Source organism: Globicephala melas, chromosome 9 (assembly GCF_963455315.2).
Source record: "Globicephala melas chromosome 9, mGloMel1.2, whole genome shotgun sequence".
Classification (NCBI taxonomy): domain Eukaryota; kingdom Metazoa; phylum Chordata; class Mammalia; order Artiodactyla; family Delphinidae; genus Globicephala; species Globicephala melas.
Window position 1 is genome coordinate 89,073,819 of NC_083322.1, and position 18,971 is coordinate 89,092,789.

At 38.2% G+C, this 18,971-nt stretch overlaps 1 protein-coding gene across 1 annotated transcript in view; it reads left to right on the forward strand.

Annotated features, from left to right (window-relative positions):
• PRKAR2B (protein kinase cAMP-dependent type II regulatory subunit beta) overlaps positions 1-18,296 on the forward strand; it is a 113,174-nt gene extending 94,878 nt beyond the window's left edge. Inside the window, exons 7-11 of the mRNA XM_030834398.2 lie at positions 2,310-2,411; positions 3,821-3,895; positions 13,398-13,463; positions 13,592-13,730; positions 16,141-18,296. Coding sequence (XP_030690258.1) covers positions 2,310-2,411; positions 3,821-3,895; positions 13,398-13,463; positions 13,592-13,730; positions 16,141-16,274 — 516 coding nt within the window. The 3' untranslated portion in view covers positions 16,275-18,296. The remainder of the gene's footprint in view (positions 1-2,309; positions 2,412-3,820; positions 3,896-13,397; positions 13,464-13,591; positions 13,731-16,140) is intronic.
• The last annotated feature ends 675 nt before the right edge of the window (positions 18,297-18,971 follow it).

Genomic DNA, 18,971 nt, shown 5'->3' on the forward strand with positions numbered 1-18,971 from the left:
TAGAATAGTCTTAAGTTTGTTAATAAGACTAGGTCACTGTTAGCCTTGGGGGATCAACTGATCTATAAGACCATGCTGGTGATTCAGAGGGGCAATGATTGATTGAAATGACTAGAATGAAAACATTTGCAATGGGACTTTGTGGATTTTATTTATATGTCACAGTGGGTGTGAAGAGGTGGGCCACTAACAGAAAATTTTTCCTGAGATGTGTAGCTCATTACGGTTAATTTCTAAATTGCTAACCTATTTCTAGTCTTCTCTGTTTTGCAGTAAACTCTGTTCATAAAATGGTCTTGCATCTGGTTCCCAGACCTGATTATTTATCTGAATCACTCGGGGAGCTTTTACAAAATACAGATTATTATAGAGTCCTATATGCAGAGATTTTGAGTCATTAAAGTCTGGGATGTTAGAATAAACCTTTTTTTAAGAAAACACAACAGCTGATTCTGATGCAGAACCAGACTTGGAAATTATTTCAATATTTTTACTAATTATCTTGAAATCTTTTCTCTTTTTAAAAAAATGATTAAGAGTACAACAAGTCCAAATTACAGCCCTTCTAAAATTGTAGTAAACTAAATTGGAGAACAGGATGTTTAATTACCTAGAGACTTACATCCTCACTGGTATTTTTCTCCATTGTATCAGTTCATTTAAATTCAGCCCTAATGTGTTGGCATAGTAATTTATTAATTAAAGAACATATCCCAATTAATTTTATTTTATATTAAGCTGGTATAGTTATCAGTGTATGCCGAAGTAACATAATTCTAGGGGCTCTTAACTGAGAACTAAAATAATCTTTTGTAGGAATTTTTAAAATATAAAATTTGTAGGAAAACCATTTTTTGAGCCGTTACCTTTAAAGTTTTCTCTAGTTCCTTAATTCATTGTGGTATCTTTGAGGTTAAGTAGTATAAACATAGGGACATTTTAGAATGATGAGCATGATAAACACTGGAATCAGAGTCTACTCAAGAAAGTTGTAGTTTTTCTGTGCACCTTTTTAAAAAGGTGACAGAAACCCTAAAGTCAGTAATTTTTCAGCATCTCTTTACATTGTACTTTCATGATTTAAAACCATTTTCTAATACTGGTTTTCATGTATTTTTTACCGCAACCCACAAGAAACACGTTAGGAAATGTCACCACCAGTGCATGTGTGTGTGTGCCTTTGTGTATAACTGAAATAAATATATAACTCAACACTTACTAAAAGGGATGCACACTCAGATTTCCTATTCTGTTTTTGTTTTTTTATATATATATAAATGCTGGTCATGGGTGAAGAGAGTCAAAAGGTACAAACTTTCAGTTATAAATACATCCTGGGGATGTAATGTACAGCAGGGTGACTACAGTTAATAATACTGTATTGTATATTTGAAAGTTGCTATGTGAGTATATCTTAAAAGTTTTCATCATAAGAAAAAAAATTCTGTAACTATGTGAGGTGACGGATGTTAACTAGACTTATTGTGGTGATCATTTCACAATATATACAAATGTTGAATCATTATGTTGTATGCCTGAAGCTAATATAATGTCGTATGCCAGTTATACCTCAAAAACAATGCTAGTCATGTCCCACCGAATTGTAACACTCCAGGGCTGTTATCTGTAGCAAAAGAACTCAGTGCTAGTTTGAACTCATAGAAACGGAGTAGGATGGTGGTTGCCAGGGCCTGGGGTGGGGGGCGGTGCAGTTATAAAATGAATAAGTTCTGAGGATCCAGTGTACAAATGATGATTATGGTTAACAATATTGTGTTACATACTTGGAAGCTGCTAAGAGAGTACATCTTAAACGTTGTCACCACAAAAAAGAAGTGGTAATTATGTGAGGTGATAGAGGTGTTAACTAACCCTACTGTGGTAATCATTTAACAATATATATCAAATCAACATGTTGTGTACCTTAAACTTCCACAATATTCTGTAGGTCAATTGTATCTCAAAAAGCTGGGGGTGGAAAACGAGCAAGGAGCTGGTATATTTTTTAAATGGTGCGACAGCGCCACCTAGTGGGTGTAGCCCGCCAGTTACATGTTGGTCAGGTCTCTGTTCTGAATGAAAAGTAAACTTGCTTTCTTTAAAAAACATGAATATGGTTCTATATTTTTGCTTAAAGAAATAAAATCTGAAATGAGTCATATTAGAAGGATAGTAATGTTAATTTTCTATTTCAGAATCTTCAATTATTGTTTGTTCCTTACAGGGAATAAAATGAAACTATTTTCAAACTTTCTTTCTCCATAAAGTCTACCTTTTAACTATCTTTGTATTTGATATTCTGCCTTTAGGACAGGGTAACCTTCAGGAGGATAATTGTAAAAAATAATGCCAAAAAGAGAAAAATGTATGAAAGCTTTATTGAGTCACTGCCATTTCTTAAATCTTTGGAAGTAAGTATATGTTTGTGCTTTTATTTTATTTTGCTTTAAAAGATTCTGTTTTGTTAGAAATACTTAGTTCTGTAGAAGGTTTCTTTGAATAATAATCTATCCATATTTTCATTTGAAAAGATTACAGTGTTTTTATAGCTTAGTATCTCTTTTACTGCCTGAAACTGCATTTGTTTTGTCGTTTACAAGTAATAGACCCCTAGGAGCATCTGTAGCAGATTTATGTGTGGTCTCTATCTAAAAGCAGACTTAAACTAATCACCTAAATGTAGGCAAGAGCCTTTATAGGAAGAGGTCATCTAAATACAGAATGTCCTCACTGGCCTCTCCTTCTTTATTCCTTTCCTCCTTTCCTCTTAAAACTGACAGTCTAAGGTCTCTCTTTTTTCAGGCTACACTTATTCACACGGTGAACTTGGCAAATCCCCTGGCTTTAAATGTCTATTATGGTGATGCTTCTTAAAATTGACATCACCGGGCAAGGCCCTGCCCTTGAACACTAGGCTCATTTATCTAACTGCATAGTCAACATTTCTTCTGGGATGTCTAAAAGACATCTCAGACCTAACACATCCCAAACCTTCTTCCCTCTCTTTCCCACCTTAGCGAAAGCAATGCCATCCTTCTAGCATCTCAGCCAGAATCCTTGGGGTTGATGGACCAGTGTGCTAACATGTCTCTTTGTTGGCTTGTCAGTATCCACCGAGTAGCAAGCAATTCGGGCCACATTTCAGAACGCATATTGGGCAGCTGATCTTCTCCAGCAGTAGATATCTTTAAATAAAAATAGGTCAGGGGTTGGAACTTCAAATGCCTTCAGAGCTAGGTACATAAAAAGAAGAAATGGTAAACTTGAAAACATGTGCTCCATCTAAAGAAGCAGCTGCTAGTCCACCAGAGTTTATTTTTTGCTGCATGGAAATAAGGGCTGAGTGTTGCTGAATGCCCTGATTCTTCAAGAGAAGCTGGAAATTTAAGTTTTTATGAAAAACTTGTTTAAAATGCTGGCAGTTAATATAACACACACATGCGCACACACAAACCCACACACGGCTCAATTTATTTGGCCTATAGGCTACCATTTTTAAACCCCTGAAATAGTTACGATTACCTACCTGATTAGTCTGTTTAATATAGTTGTCCCTGTGTTTCCACAGGGATTGGTTCCAGGACCACCCCGGTGGATACCAAAATCTGCGGATGCTCAAGTCCCTCACACTGGTCCCTCCTTAGCCCTCGGGTTCCACATTTGTGGATACAGAGGGCCCACTGTATATTTATTGGAAAAAACCTGCATATAAGTGGACCTGCACGGTTCAAACCCATTTATATTATCAAATACAAGAGTAATTATATTATTAAATACAAATACAGTATTATCAAGGGTATTATCTTTTTTTCCTTTATAGGTTTCTGAGCGCCTGAAAGTGGTAGATGTGATAGGCACCAAAGTATACAACGATGGAGAACAAATCATTGCTCAGGTATAATATTTTTTATGGATTCAGTTTGGGGTTATTTTCCAAAAGACTCTTATACACTGTAAGTCTTGATAAAATTTTCATGTGTGTCTATAATTAGTATGTAGTGATGGGTTAAATGAATATTCTATCAAATGACCTGTTAAAAATGGTTTAATTTACAGCCATGAAGCTATTTTGAGTATTTTTATTTTTGTAACTAACTCTTAATGAATATGTATTAAATCATCAAATGGATTTCTGCATAATTTTATATTTGTACCTGACATGAAGGTCACATGTATAAAGAATGCCATTTATAAGAGGAAAACAAATGGTAATCACTCCATGAGATTTATTAATAAGGACCCAGAATGTGCATCGGAAGATGTAGAAGTTTGCACAATCGGTTCATTGGCAAAACTTCCTGAGGCTGCTTCCTGATGAAATAAACCAAGAAGGGAACACGCTGCACCATGTACTGTACTGGCTTCCAGGCGCTACAGGCACTAAGGGGGCCAGCATGCTCTTTAACCTCTAATGCTTTTCTAAGATCCCTTTGGAACCAGAAGCAATACATACGTATCTTGGTTAGAACAGACCTACCAAGAAGTAGGATTTATGAAGACAGTTAAAGTTTACAGATAAAGCATACCAACCATAGTACCTTATTTCCTAGTTACAGTTTTGAAACATTGATTGCATGATTTAAACAGATTTTTAATAAATTCTGTAATTTTTGTATCACAGTATTACCCTGTATTGTAATCTTTATCTGAAATATTGTCTCTTTCGATGTATGTGAAACAAGATTCAAAGTGTGTGAGGCTGAGAAAAGAGTAATTATTTTATTTTATATTATTATTTTTTAACACCTTTATTGGAGTATAATTGCTTTACAATGGTGTGTTAGTTTCTGCTTTATTACAAAGTGAGTCGGCTATATATATAACCCCATATCTCCTCTCTCTTGTGTCTCCCTTCCACCCTCCCTATCCCACCCCTCTGGGTGGTCACAAAGCACCGAGCTGATCTCCCTGTGCTATGCGGCTGCTTCCCACTAGCTATCTATTTTACGTTTGGTAGTGTATATATGTCCATGCCACTCTCTCACTTTGTCCCAGCTTACCCTTCCCCCTCCCTGTGTCCTCAAGTCCATTCTCTACGTCTGCCTCTTTATTCCTGTCCTGCCCCTAGGTTCGTCAGAACCTTTTTTTTTTTAGATGCCATATACATGTGTTAGCATACGGTATTTGTTTTTCTCTTTCTGACGTACTTCACTCTGTATGACAGACTTCAGGTCCATCCACCTCACTACAAATAACTCAATTTCATTCCTTTTTATGGCTGAGTAATATTCCGTTGTCTATATGTGCCACATCTTCTTTATCCATTCATCTGTCGATGGACACATAGGTTGCTTCCATGTCCTGGCTATTGTAAATAGAGTTGCAATGAATATTGTGGTACATGACTCTCTTTGAATTATGGTTTTATCAAGGTATATGCCCAGGAGTGGGATTGCGGGGTCGTATGGTAGTTCTATTTTTAGTTTTTTAAAGAACCTCCATACTGTTCTCCATAGTGGCTGTATCAATTTACATTCCCACCAACAGTGCAGGAGGGTTCCCTTTTTTCCACACCCTCTCTAGCATTGTTTTTACATTTTTTGATGATGGCCATTCTGACTGGTGTGAGGTGATACCTCATTGTAGTTTTGATTTGCATTTCTCTAATGATTAGTGGTGTTGAGCATCCTTTCAAGACTTTGTTGGCAATCTGTATATCATCTTTGGATAAATATCTGTTTAGGTCTTCTGCCCATTTTTGGATTGGCTGTTTGTTTTTTTGATGTTGAGCTGCATGAGCTGCTTGTAAGTTTTGGAGATTAATCCTTTGTCAGTTGCTTCATTTGCACCTATTTTCTCCCATTCTGAGTGTTGTCTTTTCCTCTTGTTTATGGTTTCCTTTGCTGTGCAAAAACTTTTAAGTTTCATTAGGTCCCATTTGTTTATTTTTGTTTTTATTTCCATTTGTCTAGGAGGTGGGTCTAAAAGGATCTTGCTGTGATTTATGTCATAGGATCTTCTGCCTATGTTTTCCCCTAAGAGTTTTATAGTGTCTGGCCTTAATTTAGGTCTTTAATCCATTTTGAGTTTATTTTTGTGTATGGTGTTAGGGAGTGTTCTAATTTCATTCTTTTACATGTAGCTGTCCAGTTTTCCCAGCACCACTTATTGAAGAGGCTGTCTTTTCTCCATTGTATATTCTTGCCTCCTTTATCAAAGATAAGGTGACCATATGTGTGTGGGTTTATCTCTGGGCTTTCTGTCCTGTTCCACTGATCTATATTTGTTTTTTGTGCCAGGACCACACAGCCTTCATTACTGTAGCTTTGTAGTATAGTCTGAAGTCAGGGAGCCTGATTCCTCCAGCTGCGTTTTTCTTTCTCAAGACTGCTTTCGCTATTCAGGATCTTTTGTGTTTCCATACAAATTGTGAAATTTTTTGTTCTAGTTTTGTGAAAAATGCCATTGGTAGTTTGATAGGGATTGCGTTGAATCTGTAGATTGCTTTGGGTAATATAGTCACTTTCACAGTGTTGATTCTTCCAATCCAAGAACATGGTATATCTCTCCATCTGTTTGTATCATCTTTAATTTCTTTCATCAGTGTCTTATAGTGTTCTGCATACAGGTCTTTTGTCTCCTTAGGTAGGTTTATTCCTAGGTATTTTATTCTTTTTGCTGCAGTGGTAAATGGGAGTGTTTCCTTAATTTCTCTTTCAGATTTTTCATCATTTGTGTATAGGAATGCAAGAGATTTCTTTGCATTAATTTTGTATCCTGCTACTTTACCAAATTCATTGATTAGCTCTAGAAGTTTTCTGGTAGCCTCTTTAGGATTCTCTGTGTATAGTATCATGTCACCTGCAAACAGTGACAGCTTTACTTCTTCTTTTCCAATTTGGATTCCTTTTATTTCTTTTTCATCTCTGATTGCTGTGGCTAAAACTTCCAAAACTATGTCGAATAATAATGGTGAGAGTGGACAACTTTGTCTTGTTCCTGATCTTAGAGGAAATGCTTTCAGTTTTTTACCATTGAGAACGATGTTGGCTGTGGGTTTGTCATATATGGCCTTTATTGTGTTGAGGTAAGTTCCCTCTAAGCCACTTTCTGGAGGGTTTTTATCATAAATGGGTGTTGAATTTTGTCGAAAGCTTTTTCTGCATCTATTGAGATGATCATGTGGTTTTCCTCCTTCAATTTGTTAATATGTTTTATCACATTGATTGATTTGCATATATTGAAGAATCCTTGCATTCCTGGGATAAGCTGCACTTGATCATGGTGTGTGATCTTTTTGACGTGCTGTTGGATTCTGTTTGCTAGTATTTTGTTGAGGATTTTTGCATCTATGTTCATCAGTGATATTGGCCTGTAGTTTTCTTCCTTTGTGACCTCTTTGTCTGGTTTTGGTATCAGGGTGATGGTGGCCTCGTAGAATGAGTTTGGGAGTGTTCCTCCCTCTGCTATATTTTGGAAGAGTTTGAGAAGGATAGGTGTTAGCTCTTCTGTAAATGTTTGATAGAATTTGCCTGTGAAGCCGTCTGGTCCTGGGCTTTTGTTTGTTGGAAGATTTTTAATCACAGTCTCAATTTCAGTGCTTCTGATTGGTCTGTTTATATTTTCTATTTCTTCCTGATTCAGTCTCGGAAGGTTGTGCATTTCTAAGAATTTGTCCATTTCTTCCAGGTTGTCCATTTTATTGGCGTATAGTTGCTTGCAGTAATCTCTCGGGATCCTTTGTATTTCTGCAGTGTCAGCTGTTACTTCTCCTTTTTGATTTCTAATTCTATTGATTTGAGTCTTCTCCCTTTTTTTTAAAGATGAGTCTGACTAATGGTTTATCAATTTTGTTTATCTTCTCAAAGAACCAGCTTTTAGTTTTATTGATCTTTGCTATCGTTTCCTTTATTTCTTTTACATTTACTTCTGATCTGATCTTTATGATTTCTTTCCTTCTGCTAACTTTGGGGCGTTTGTTCGTCTTTCTCTAATTGCTTTAGGTGTAAGTTTAGGTTGTTTATTTGAGATGTTTCTTGAGGTAGGATTGTATTGTTATAAACTTCCCTCTTAGAACTGCTTTTGCTGCATCCCATAGGTTTTGGGTCATCGTGTTTTCATTGTTATTTGTTTCTAGGTATTTTTTGATTTCTTCAGTGATCTCTTGGTTATTAAGTAGTATATTGTTTAGCCTCCATGTGTTTGTACTTTTTACAGATTTTTTTCATGTAATTGACATCTCTAGTCTCATAGCATTGTGGTCGGGAAAGATACTTTATACGGTTTCAATTTTCTTAAATTTACCAAGGATTGATTTGTGACCCAAGATATGATCTGTCCTGGAGAATGTTCCGTAAGCACTTGAATAGAAAATATATTCTGTTGTTTTTGGATGGAATGTCCTATAAATGTCATTTAAGTCCATCTTGTCTAATGTGTCATTTAAAGCTTGTGTTTCCTTATTTATTTTCATTTTGTATGATCTGTTCATTGGTGAAAGTGGGGTGTTAAAGTCCCCTACTATGATTGTTTTACTGTCGATTTCCCCTTTTATGGCTGTTAGCTTTTGCCTTATGTATTGAGGTGCTCCTATGTTGGGTGCATAAATATTTGTAATTGTTATATCTTCTTCTTGGATTGATCCCTTGATCATTATGTAGTGTCCTTCTTTGTCTCTTGTAATAGTCTTTAAAGTCTATTTTGTCTGATATGAGAATTGCTCGTCCAGCTTTCTTTTGATTTACACTTTCATGGAATATCTCTTCCGTCCCCTCACTTTCAGTCTGTATGTGTCCCTAGGTCTGCCATGGGTCTCTTGTAGACAGCATATATACAGGTCTTGTTTTTCTATGCATTCAGCCAGTCTGTGTCTTTTGGTTGGAGCATTTAATCCATTTACATTTAAGGTAGTTATCGATATGTATGTTCCTATTACCATTTTCTTAATTGTTTTGGGTTTGTTATTGTAGGTCTTTTCCTTCTCTTGTGTTTCCTGCCTAGAGAAGTTCCTTTAGCACTTGTTGTAAAGCTGGTTTGGTGGTGCTGAAATCTCAGCTTTTGCTTGTCTGCACAGGTTTTAATTTCTCTGTCGAATCTGAATGAGATCCTTGCTGGGTAGAGTAATCTTGGTTGTAGGTTTTTCCCTTTCGTCACTTTAAATATGTCCTGTCACTCCCTTCTGGCTTGCAGAGTTTGTGCTGAAAGATCAGCTGTTAACCTTATGGGGATCCCATTGTATGTTATTAGTTGTTTTTCCCTTGCTGCTTTTAATATTTTTTCTTTGTATTTAATTTTTGGCAGTTTGATTAATATGTGTCTTGGCGTGTTCATCCTTGGATTTATCCTGTATGGGACTCTCTGTGCTTCCTGGACTTGATTGACTATTTCCTTTCCCATATTCGGGAAGTTTTCAAGTATAATCTCTTCTAATATTTTCTCAGTCCCTTTGTTTTTGTCTTCTTCTTCTGGAACCCCTATAATTCGAACGTTGGTGCATTTAATGTTGTCCCAGACGTCTCTGAGACTGTCCTCAATATTTTTCATTCTTTTTTCTTCATTCTGCTCTGTGGTAGTTATTTGCACTATTTTATCTTTCAGGTCACTTATCCGTTCTTCTGCCTCAGTTATTCTGCTGTTGATCCCTCCTAGAGAATTTTTAATTTCATTTATTGTGTTGTTCATCATTGCTTGTTTGCTCTTTAGTTCTTCTAGGTCCTTGTTAAACGTTTCTTGTATTTTCTCCATTCTATTTCCAAGATTTTGGATCATCTTTACTATCATTACTCTGAGTTCTTTTTCAGGTAGACTGTCTATTTCCTCTTCATTTGTTTGGTCTGGTGGGTTTTTACTTTGCTCCTTCATCTGCTGCGTTTTTCTCTTTCTTCTCATTTTGCTTAACTTACTGTGTTTGAGGTCTCCTTTTCGCAGGCTGCACGTTCGTAGTTCCTGTTGTTTTTGGTGTCTGCTCCCAGTGGCTAAGGTTGGTTCAGTGGGTTGTGTAGTCTTCCTGGTGGAGGGGAGTGGTCCCTTTCTTCTGGTGGATGAGGCTGGATCTTGTCTTTCTGGTGGGCAGGACCACGTCTGGTGGTGTGTTTTGGGGTGTCTGTGACCTTATTATGATTTTAGGCAGCCTCTCTGCTAATGGGTGGGGTTGTTTTCCTGTCTTGCTCGTTGTTTGGCATAGGGTGTCCAGTACTGCATCTTGCTGGTTGTTGAGTGGAGCTGGGTCTTAATGTTGAGATGGAGATCTCTGGGAGAGCTTTTGCCATTTGATATTACGTGGAGCTGGGAGGTCTATGGTGGACCAATGCCCTGAACTCAGCTCTCCCATCTCAGAGGCACAGGCCTGACACCCAGCCGGAGCACTAAGACCCTGTCAGCCACACGGCTCAGAAGAAAAGGGAGAAATAAAGAAAGGGATAAAGAAAAAATAATAATAAAATAAAGTTATTAAAGTAAAAAGTAAAAACAAATATTAAGAATAAAAAAATTAAAAAGTAATAAAGAAAAGAAAAAGGAAAGAAAGCAACCAAACCAAAAAAAAATCTACCAATGATAACAAGCCCTAAATAAAAACTATACCAAAAAAAAAAAAAGGGACAGCCAGAACCCTAGGAGAAAGGGTAAAAGCAAAGCTATACAGACAAAATCACACAAAGAAGCATACACATACATGCTCACAAAAGGAGAAAAAGGGAAAAAATATATATACCAATATATTATTAAAAAAAAGGAAAGAGAACAACCAAATCAATAAACAACTCTACCAGTGATAATAAACTCTAAATACTAAACTGCGATAAACGTAAAACCAGAAGCAAATTAGATGCAGAAAGCAAACCCCACGTCTACAGTTGCTCCCAAAGCCCACCTCCTCAATTTGGGATGATTCGTTGTCTATTCAGGTATTCCACAGATGCAGGGTACATCAAGTTGATTGTGGAGCTTTAATCCGCTGCTTCTGAGGCTGCTGGGAGAGATTTCCCTTTCTCTTCTTTGTTCGCACAGCTCCTGGGGTTCAGCTTTGGATTTGGCCCCTCCTCTGCGTGTAGGTCGCCGGAGGGCGTCTGCTCCCGCTCAGACAGGATGGGGTTAAAGGAGCAGCTGATTCGGTGGCTCTGGCTCACTCAGGCCGGGGGGAGGGAGGGGTATGGAGCGCACGGCGAGCCTGCGGCGGCAGAGGCCGGCGTGACGTTGCACCAGCCTGAGGCGCACCATGCGTTCTCCCGGGGAAGTTGTCCCTGGATCCCGGGACCCTGGCAGTGGCGGGCTGCACAGGCTCCCGGAAGGGGGGTGTGGATAGTGACCTGTGCTCACACACAGGCTTCTTGGTGGCGGCAGCAGGAGCCTTAGCGTCTCATGCCCATCTCTGGGGTCCACGCTTTTAGCCTCGGCTCACGCCCGTGTCTGGGGCTCGTTCAGGCGGTGCTCTGAATCCCCTCTCCTCACACACCCTGAAACAATGGTCTCTTGCCTCTTTGGCAGCTCCAGACTTTTCCCCGGACTCCCTCCTGGCTAGCCGTGGCGCACTAGCCCCCTTAATAAGGCTGTGTTCATGCCATCAACCCCAGTCCTCTCCCTGGGTCTGACCAAAGCCCGAGCCTCAGCTCCCAGCCCCGCCCGGCCCAGCGGGTGAGCAGACAAGCCTCTCGGGCTGGTGAGTGCCGGTCGGCACCAATCCTCTGTGTGGGAATCTCTCCGCTTTACCCTCCGCACCCGTTGCTGTGCTCTCCTCCGTAGCTCCGAAGCTTCCCCCCACCCACCCCCCCGTCTCTGCCAGTGAAGGGGCTTCTTAGTGTGTGGAAACCTTTCCTCCTTCACAGCTCCCTCCCACTGGTGCAGGTCCCGTCCCTATTCTTTTGTCTCTGTTTTTTCTGTTTTCTTTTGCCCGACCCAGGTACCAGGGGGAGTTTCTTGCCTTTGGGCAAGTCTGAGGTTTTCTGCCAGCGTTCAGTAGGGGTTCTGTAGGAGTTGTTCCACATGTAGATGTATTTCTGATGTATTTGTGGGGAGGAAGGTGATCTGCACGTCTTACTCCTCTGCCATCTTGAAGGTCTCTCAAGAGTAATTATTTTAGAAGGCAAATAAACAAGTAAATCAATCAATCCTCCCACACTTCCCACATACATACAGATTAGCGCAGTCAGAGATTGGGACGACATAGAGACAAATTAGAGAACAAGGCTGAGGGTCTACGATATAAATTGAAAAACCGCAAAGTATAGAGCACTTTTGAAATGATTTTTTCAGATTACTTTGAAATAATTACAGGTTCACAGGAAGCTGCAAAATGTCCCACGAACTCTTCACCCAGTTTCTCCCAGTGCATCTTGCATTGCTAGTGCAATATCAAACCTAGGAACGTGACATTGGCACAACCTACAGGACTTAATTCATTAGTTTTACATGCAATTTGAGCACGTTTTGAAAGCAAAGTTACATGGCTGTCGATAGACCTATTATGATTTAAGATACTTGAAAATTTAACATGAAGCTCTTATGAAAACCTGATATAAAGGTAAGGGAAAGGAGATATGTGTACTATACTTAGAATTTATTAAAGGTATCTTTAGATACTAGTTGTCTTTTAAGCATTTGTAAACATACAGGTCTGCACTATAGTATAATATAATCGAGACTCAACATTCCTTGTGATATAATATGATACCGTATTTCTTGAATTGTACTAAAGAGTTTTGAAATACCTCAGTTTCTCCAGAATCACTTTGAGAGGCTTAGGGAGGTCAGTATCTGCGATCTTCTGTAATTATACTACTGTACTTAGTTCAGAAGGCATCCTTGGAAGTCAAGGCAGTTTGTTTAAAATCCAAAACGAGAATATGGCTATGTGTAGTTAGAAATGGCAACACTTCCTTTTAGAAATCTTTTTGGGGCCTTGAGGTGGCTTGTCGGTAAACTGGCATCTAGAGCTTGGTCCCCAGCCAGATGCAGGACAAACATCTGGGCCCACACATACTGCTCCCTAAGCAGTCTGCTTGCTTCCTTCTGTTTGGGAGTCGCTGGGTTATCTTGGGTCGCCATGCTGATGCTTGTAGATTAGGACCCACAGAGTGGCACATTTTAGCATGGGAGCAGCTGACAGAGGCAATGCTGCTGGGAAACGGTGCTAGCATTTCTAACTATGTATGTGCTTTATCCAGGCTGCAGTTCAGGCAAAATTCTTACCTCAGTGTTGTTGGCCATATTTTCTTGGCTAGTTTTAGCAGAAATACCGTGCTAGATAGTATATCATTTCAGATAATTTTTTACAAACGAAGTTGTTACAATGTAATTGTCGATCTTAACGTCTCAACTTAGAAGGGGACATAGCCTGCTCCTGTGGGGTTTCACCTTTCAGGCAAATCATGGTGGGATTGATTTCAGGGGTGTGACGGGCGCCGGGATTGCCGTCAGCTAAACTTGCATTTTCACCCTCAGTTTTTGTTTTTTTCTGATAGGGAGACTTGGCTGATTCTTTTTTCATTGTAGAATCTGGAGAAGTGAAAATTACCATGAAAAGGAAGGTAAGTCCTAAAAATCCATGAAATATGAGCAAGAAACATAATAGATTTTCCTTCTGATGTTTAGACTAAGGTTAACTTTTACTTTTCTTAAGCTGAGTCAAAGTTAATACTTTCCATCACCTTGTCAGGGTAAGTCAGAGGCGGAGGAGAACGGTGCAGTAGAAATCGCTCGGTGCTCTCGGGGACAGTACTTTGGAGAACTTGCTCTGGTAACTAACAAGCCCCGAGCTGCTTCCGCACACGCCATCGGGACCGTCAAATGTTTAGGTAGGACTCACGCAGCCCTGGGCATGCTTACCCTGGTTGAAATCATTCTGTCTGCATTGTACGTATTCATGTTGTACAGATTATCTTACTGGGTTCACAAGTTTTATGGTCCCCACAAAATACAACAAGGTTAGGATTCATTGCATTATAAAGTCGATTTGTAGAAGCCAACATTTTTCCTTTAAAATTTTTCACACACTTATAATTTTGTGTTCTTTTTTATAGGCATGAAATAACATTTTAGTATGTCGTTAAAATAAGAATCCTGAGTACCAAGTTTTATATCGAATTTTTTAAATAAACAACATACACTGTGTTCCTCAAAAAAGGAAGGCTCAAACAGCATTTTTATAAGGTACACTAAGCTTTGAAGGGCAAGCTGGAATGTCTGTAAGAATACTTACTCGTCTTGTACTAGGAATCAAAGGTTCAAGCTTGTCGGAGCACAATAAAATCTTGTTCAGCTGTTTATTACTTCTGTGTACCACACAGCAGCTCAGCAGAAATGCCATCTTCAGCTGGAAGACATCTATATATAGCTGAGATTTTATATATGAGACATAACTTAGTTTAATAATGAAAAATATAGTTCAGGAGATATCAGTACAGGTGACATTTTCTCTCTTTTTTAAAAGATTTATTTTTATTATTTATTTTTATTTGTTTTTGGCTGTGTCGGGTCTTAGTTGTGGTGCATGGGTTCTTCGTTGCGGCACGCGGGATCTTTCGTTGCGACGCGCGGGCGTCTCTCTAGTTGTGGCGTGTGGGTTTTCTCTTCTCTGGTTGTGGCGCATGGGTTCCAGAGCGTGTGGGCTCTGTAGTTTGCAGCACGGGGCTCTAGTTGAGGCGCGTGAGCTCAGTAGCTGTGGTGTGCGGGCTTAGTTGCCCCGTGGCTTGTGGGATCTTAGGTCCCTGACCAGGGATGGAACCTGCATTCCCTGCATTGTAAGGCGGATTCTTTACCACTGAACCACCAGGGAAGTCCCTAGGTGACATTTTCTTCAAGGAAATGATTCAGAAGTAATTAGCCACTCTGTGCTCTTCCTCCACAGTTCAGTAGCATAAATTTAGCTTCGATGTTCTTAAGATTTGCAAATATCCTCAGAATTTTCTTAGAGAATTGACTTGTTCAAAGGTTTTAAATAATATAATATTAATCAAGGGTTATACTTGGATGAAAAAGAAGACAATTAGAAGCTGACAGGTAATTTCCCTGAGTAGAGGTATTAGACAGTAGGAGTAAAGGCGATGTGAGTGAAATCCCATTAATTTTTTTCTATAATAAATTATTATATTCACATTAAATTTGAGAAATACAGAAAAGGTAGGAAAAAGTAAGAGTCACCCAATACCGCCACCACCCAGCAATTTCCACGTCCTATTATAATTCTATAATTCCTTCTCATCTTTTTTATTTGTATGGGTTTTCTGTTTTAAAACAGTTTTGTAAACTGCTTTTTTCATCCGTTATAGCTTAGGCATTTTCTCATATTTATTACATCAGACTGTAACATTAGGTAAATATACACATTATGAATTATTTAATCATTCCCCACTGTTAAATAATTTGGGGAGTTTTGGCTCCATTTTGGGGGGTCGGGGAGAGCTTTTTTGTGTGGGTGTATGCAGAGACTACTTTTCCACATATAGGACTTTTCCTGAGAAATGCTTTTTGGAAGTGGGTTTTCTTTTTATCGTTTTTGATAAATATTGCCAGATCACTTTTATTTGTACTTATTTACATGTACCAGCAGTACAACAATGTTTGTTCACTCTATTGTCAACATTGCCTTTTTTACTTCTGCAAATTTGAGAGGCAAAAAATAAAGTACTTTAATTTGTATTTATATGATAGTGTGATCATATTTTCATGTGTATATTATAAATTCAGTTTTAGAAAATGCTCGAGATAGGCAAGCTAAGCGACATAGAGCACATACTTACACAGTGGCTAAAATCATTATTTTGGCTGCCGTTTTGAATTGACCATAGTGTAAAAGAATAAAAATCATAAAAGGTAACATTTGGATTCTTCACAACGTAGCATCGTAAACCCTGAGAAGGGAAAACGAGATAGAAAGCACTCCCTTGCTGCCCTTGAGTTCATATTACTAAGGTGGTGACATCAAAACTAGTTTATTTTTAAAATTCCAAGGTCTTGACATAAGAGTCCCTCATTCTTTTAACCTGGATCAGGAACCACCAATAGGACATCATATTGCCAAGGAACACTGGCTGCTTCCTTTCCGAAGTGGAATGTTTTTATCTTTATGCCTTCTTCTCGTATCTGATATTTATCTAAAAATGCCATTGCGTCATTGACATATGCGGAATAGATACCATAAATGACTTAGAAATTCTGCAGATTTGCAAAGAATGTTATTTTTCTTTTATTCTCCCCTCTTCTTAGCCATGGATGTGCAAGCATTTGAAAGGCTTTTGGGACCTTGCATGGAGATTATGAAAAGGAACATCGCTACCTATGAAGAACAATTAGTTGCCCTGTTTGGAACAAACATGGATATTGTTGAACCCACTGCATGAAGCAAAAGTATGGAGCAAGAAGACCTATAGTGACAAAATTACACAGTAGTGGTTAGTCCACTGAGAATGTGTTTGTGTAGATGCCAAGCATTTTCTGTGATTTCAGGTTTTTTCCTTTTTTTACATTTACAGTGTATCAGTAAACAGAGTAGTGATTCAATAGTCAATAGGCTTTAACATCACTTTCTAAAAGAGTAGATCAAAACAATATCGACATACTGATAAAATGACTTTCTACTCCACAAAATTATGATTTGACTGAAAGGTTTATTCAGATGATTATAATATACTGAAAGTATCTGTGTTTAAGAAGATAATTAAAGGATGTTGTCATAGGCAATGTGTGTTCATTTTGACTCACTCAGATTGATATGTTATGACTACGCCCATGTAAGAGGGAACTTGGCAGTGAATCATGCTATACAGCATGGCACCACATTCTTTTTACAACTCACTATATATAGTACGTACAATTTAGTAATGTTTGTTTTCGAGTTTTTCTGGCTTGGTAAGTTATGTACTGGCCTTGGCCTATTGGTGAAATGGTATAAAACATCATATGCAATTTTAAGACCTTTTCTATTTTTGCAATAAAGTACCTTTTGACTTCTTTGGCATAATGTCAGTAACCTACATATTCCAGTGGTTTTAAGGACAGGCAGTTTAATCATTACAATAATAGGGAAGACTCTTTTTAGGTGAAAGGTCATTATTTTTCTCATAAAGCATCTATCTATGCTTCCTTTTTCCGTTTTGCAGTTCTCTGTATTTGTTATCTTTAAAAATTTGAGTTTGACGTTTAATGTCACAAATTTTTTTTTTTTTTTTTTTTTTTTGCGGTATGCGGGCCTCTCACTGTTGTGGCCTCTCCCGTTGCGGAGCACAGGCTCCGGACGTGCAGGCTCAACGGCCATGGCTCATGGGCCCAGCTGCTCCGCGGCATGTGGGATCTTCCCAGACCAGGGCACGAACCCGTGTCCCCTGCATCGGCAGGCAGACTCTCAACCACTGCACCACCAGGGAATCCCTGTCACAAATATTTTTAAATGCTCTTTTAACTTATGTGTTGTCTTCTGAAAGCCTAAGATCTTATATATGCTAAAAAAAAAAGTCTCCTATACCAAAAATATTTGGGGTCCTTATCAACATGCCCTTAAGATAGCTCTGTGTTCTTCACTAGATGTACATAATACAATCCTTTTCAGACATCTGCTCCCAGGGGTTTCCTCCAAGGTGGGAGAAATAAATTTTTATAAGTAAAACATATATAAACATAAAAGGAATTTCTGTCCATTCCATATATACCATTAGGCCTTGCCACTTGCTTTAATGTAGACTCTCAAAAGTGCAGAATGAACTCAACTGAATAGATTTTTGTTGACAATTGACATGATTATTCTGCTACATAAAATGAATTTAATTATGTTCAACCAAAGGAATATATTCTTACAAGATTTCTAGGCCTACATGACCCCAACGTCTAGAGAGATTAATTCTAACCAGTTGTTCCCTTTTAAATGAGCAATTTCATTTTGGGAAACATGTTTCAAAGAAATATATACATGGGTAAAAAGATTCTGTGGCTAGTGTGGTCTTACTAGAGAATGTTTATGGTCTTGCTTGTATAATGAAAACGTGGTTAAAATATGTTAATCAGATATGTATATATAAGAAGTATGTAAAGTATACCTTCAGCCACATTTTAGAACAGTTTTAACAATTTTGCAAACTTTCCCGCAGGAAGAGAGCTTACTACATGAAGAGGACTTGTTTTCTATTTCAGATTTTAAAAGCCATGTCTGCTAAACAAAAAACACAAAGAACCCCAAATTCCTCGTTCATCATTCTGTATTCTCAATTTTATTCACTTTTTCAGGTTACCTGTTTTGTTGCATAAGCTGATTGTTAACTACAAATGCCTGTTTAATAAAGAACTCTGACCAAGGCTGTAAATGCCAGTTACATTATTTTCAGTATTGTTGGTTATATTTAAAATTTCCTTATAATAAAGCACACTTTTATAATAAAGTGTTTTCAATGAGTTTTTTTTTCCACTTGTTTCTTTAATGTGACTTCCATAGTGCACATTGTACTATGTGAAAAGCATGACAGAGATAGGGCATATGTGAAAGGTAAGCCCTGAGCATCATGCAGCAAGGAGGTATGGTTCTGTAGGGCAATAGGTTTTTAAAAATCCTAACTATTGGTCATATGTGATTTAAATAGTTGTGGTATGTTACAGACTAATTCGGACATTTAGAATAACCAAGTAAATCTAGCACACTAGGGAATTTATGTGTTAAAGTAATTAAAACACCGCAAGTTTGAGTTGTGAATGCCATTATTTAATCACAGACCAAGAGTCCTTACTATTTGGAAATTCTCTGTTGATGTTTCATTCAAGGATGCATTATGTTGCTAAGAATTATGGGAGGACACTCTTAACACAAAGGTGCTTCCCTTTATGTAGAGAGAGAGAGAGAGAGAGAGAGAGTGCGTGTGCGCGTGCGTGTGTGTCCTGCCTTTCGATATGAACTAGGGCTTGGTGCATATACTTTTATTTTTTAATTTTTTTAAACATCTTTATTGGAGTATAATTGCTTTACAATGGTGTGTTAGTTTCTGCTTTATAACAAAGTGAATCAGCTACACATATACATATGTCCCCATTTCTCCTCCCTCTTGCGTCTCCCTCCC